The 1,196-nt window shown below is 49.8% G+C and overlaps 1 protein-coding gene across 1 annotated transcript in view; it reads left to right on the forward strand.

Moving 5' to 3' along the window:
* Nucleotides 1–1,196, forward strand: part of tnikb (TRAF2 and NCK interacting kinase b) — a 33,962-nt gene that overhangs the window by 5,621 nt on the left and 27,145 nt on the right. Inside the window, exons 4-5 of the mRNA XM_034862811.1 lie at nt 108–240; nt 1,089–1,175. Of these exons, the coding sequence (XP_034718702.1) occupies nt 108–240; nt 1,089–1,175 (220 nt within the window). The remainder of the gene's footprint in view (nt 1–107; nt 241–1,088; nt 1,176–1,196) is intronic.

Genomic DNA, 1,196 nt, shown 5'->3' on the forward strand with positions numbered 1-1,196 from the left:
ACACACACACACACACTCTCACACACACACACACACACACACACACACACACACTCACACACACACACACACACACACTCACATAGCCGGAGCGTTGGCGTGTAAAATTGTCTCCACCTACAGCAACAGCGCCGGGAGCGAGAGATGAGGAAGCAGCAGGAGCGAGAGCAGAGGCGGAGGTACGAAGAGATGGAGCAGCTCCGGCGAGAGGAGGAGAGGAGGCACGCAGAGAGAGAACAGGTACGAGAACACCTGACACGCGTTACATCACAGGTGTCACCCTGAGAGGGGGGCGGGGCTTCTTCACTCGTTCAAACTCACCGCTCCGTTGCACATCCCCGAACTTCACAGAAGTTCTTCTTTCTTTCTCGCCGGGTAAAGCACCTAAGACGAGAAATCGCTCGGCTTTTGTTCAGACTACAGACCTTTTAAAGGGACAGTTCAGATGTCTTTAAGTGGGGCTCTGTCTTTGTCAGTGTGTCCTAGCGACAGTATGTGGCGGTCGGCACGACAGCAGTTTGGAGAAAATGTCCACAGATGTCTTGTTTCATCCACAACTCAAATATATTAAGTTGACTCAAACCGATTAATTTAATAGTTGACAACTTATCGTTCAATCTTCGCAGCTCTTGCTTCTTCTCTTTAAAAGAAGGTTTTTAAGTCTTTCAGTCATGTTGTGGACACGTTGGATGCAGCATACTTACAATGGGATAGAACAGGTGTCATATTTCAGGATCACAAAAGAGCCCGCATGACTAATAGTAAACTTCTCCTGCAGTTCAGCGCTGCCTTAACGCTCCACCTTTTCAAGCATACATTTCTACGTCTTGCAAAGCTGATTTCAGTCTGATCTTTGACGTTCAGCATGTCTCACTGCTCTACTAATTACACCCCCGCTGCCACTGCTTCTCTCCCTCTTTATCTCCAAATCCCTGTTTGAATGAATCTACTTTTCCTTCTCTTTCATTTTCTTTCTTTCCTGCTCTGCCGATGTCACCGGTTGCCCGGGCTCCGGTTTTGCGTCTCGACTGCCTTGGCGCTCTGCGATTGGCTGCGTCTCACGCTGCTCCCAACTGCGGATTGGTTAGGAGTATATCCGTAGACAGCTGGAGGAGGAACAGAGGCAGCTGGAGATCCTGCAGCAGCAGCTCCTGCAGGAGCAGGCTTTACTGCTGGTAACACGCACGCACGAAGGG

Source organism: Etheostoma cragini, chromosome 22, assembly GCF_013103735.1.
Source record: "Etheostoma cragini isolate CJK2018 chromosome 22, CSU_Ecrag_1.0, whole genome shotgun sequence".
Taxonomy (NCBI): Eukaryota; Metazoa; Chordata; class Actinopteri; order Perciformes; family Percidae; genus Etheostoma; species Etheostoma cragini.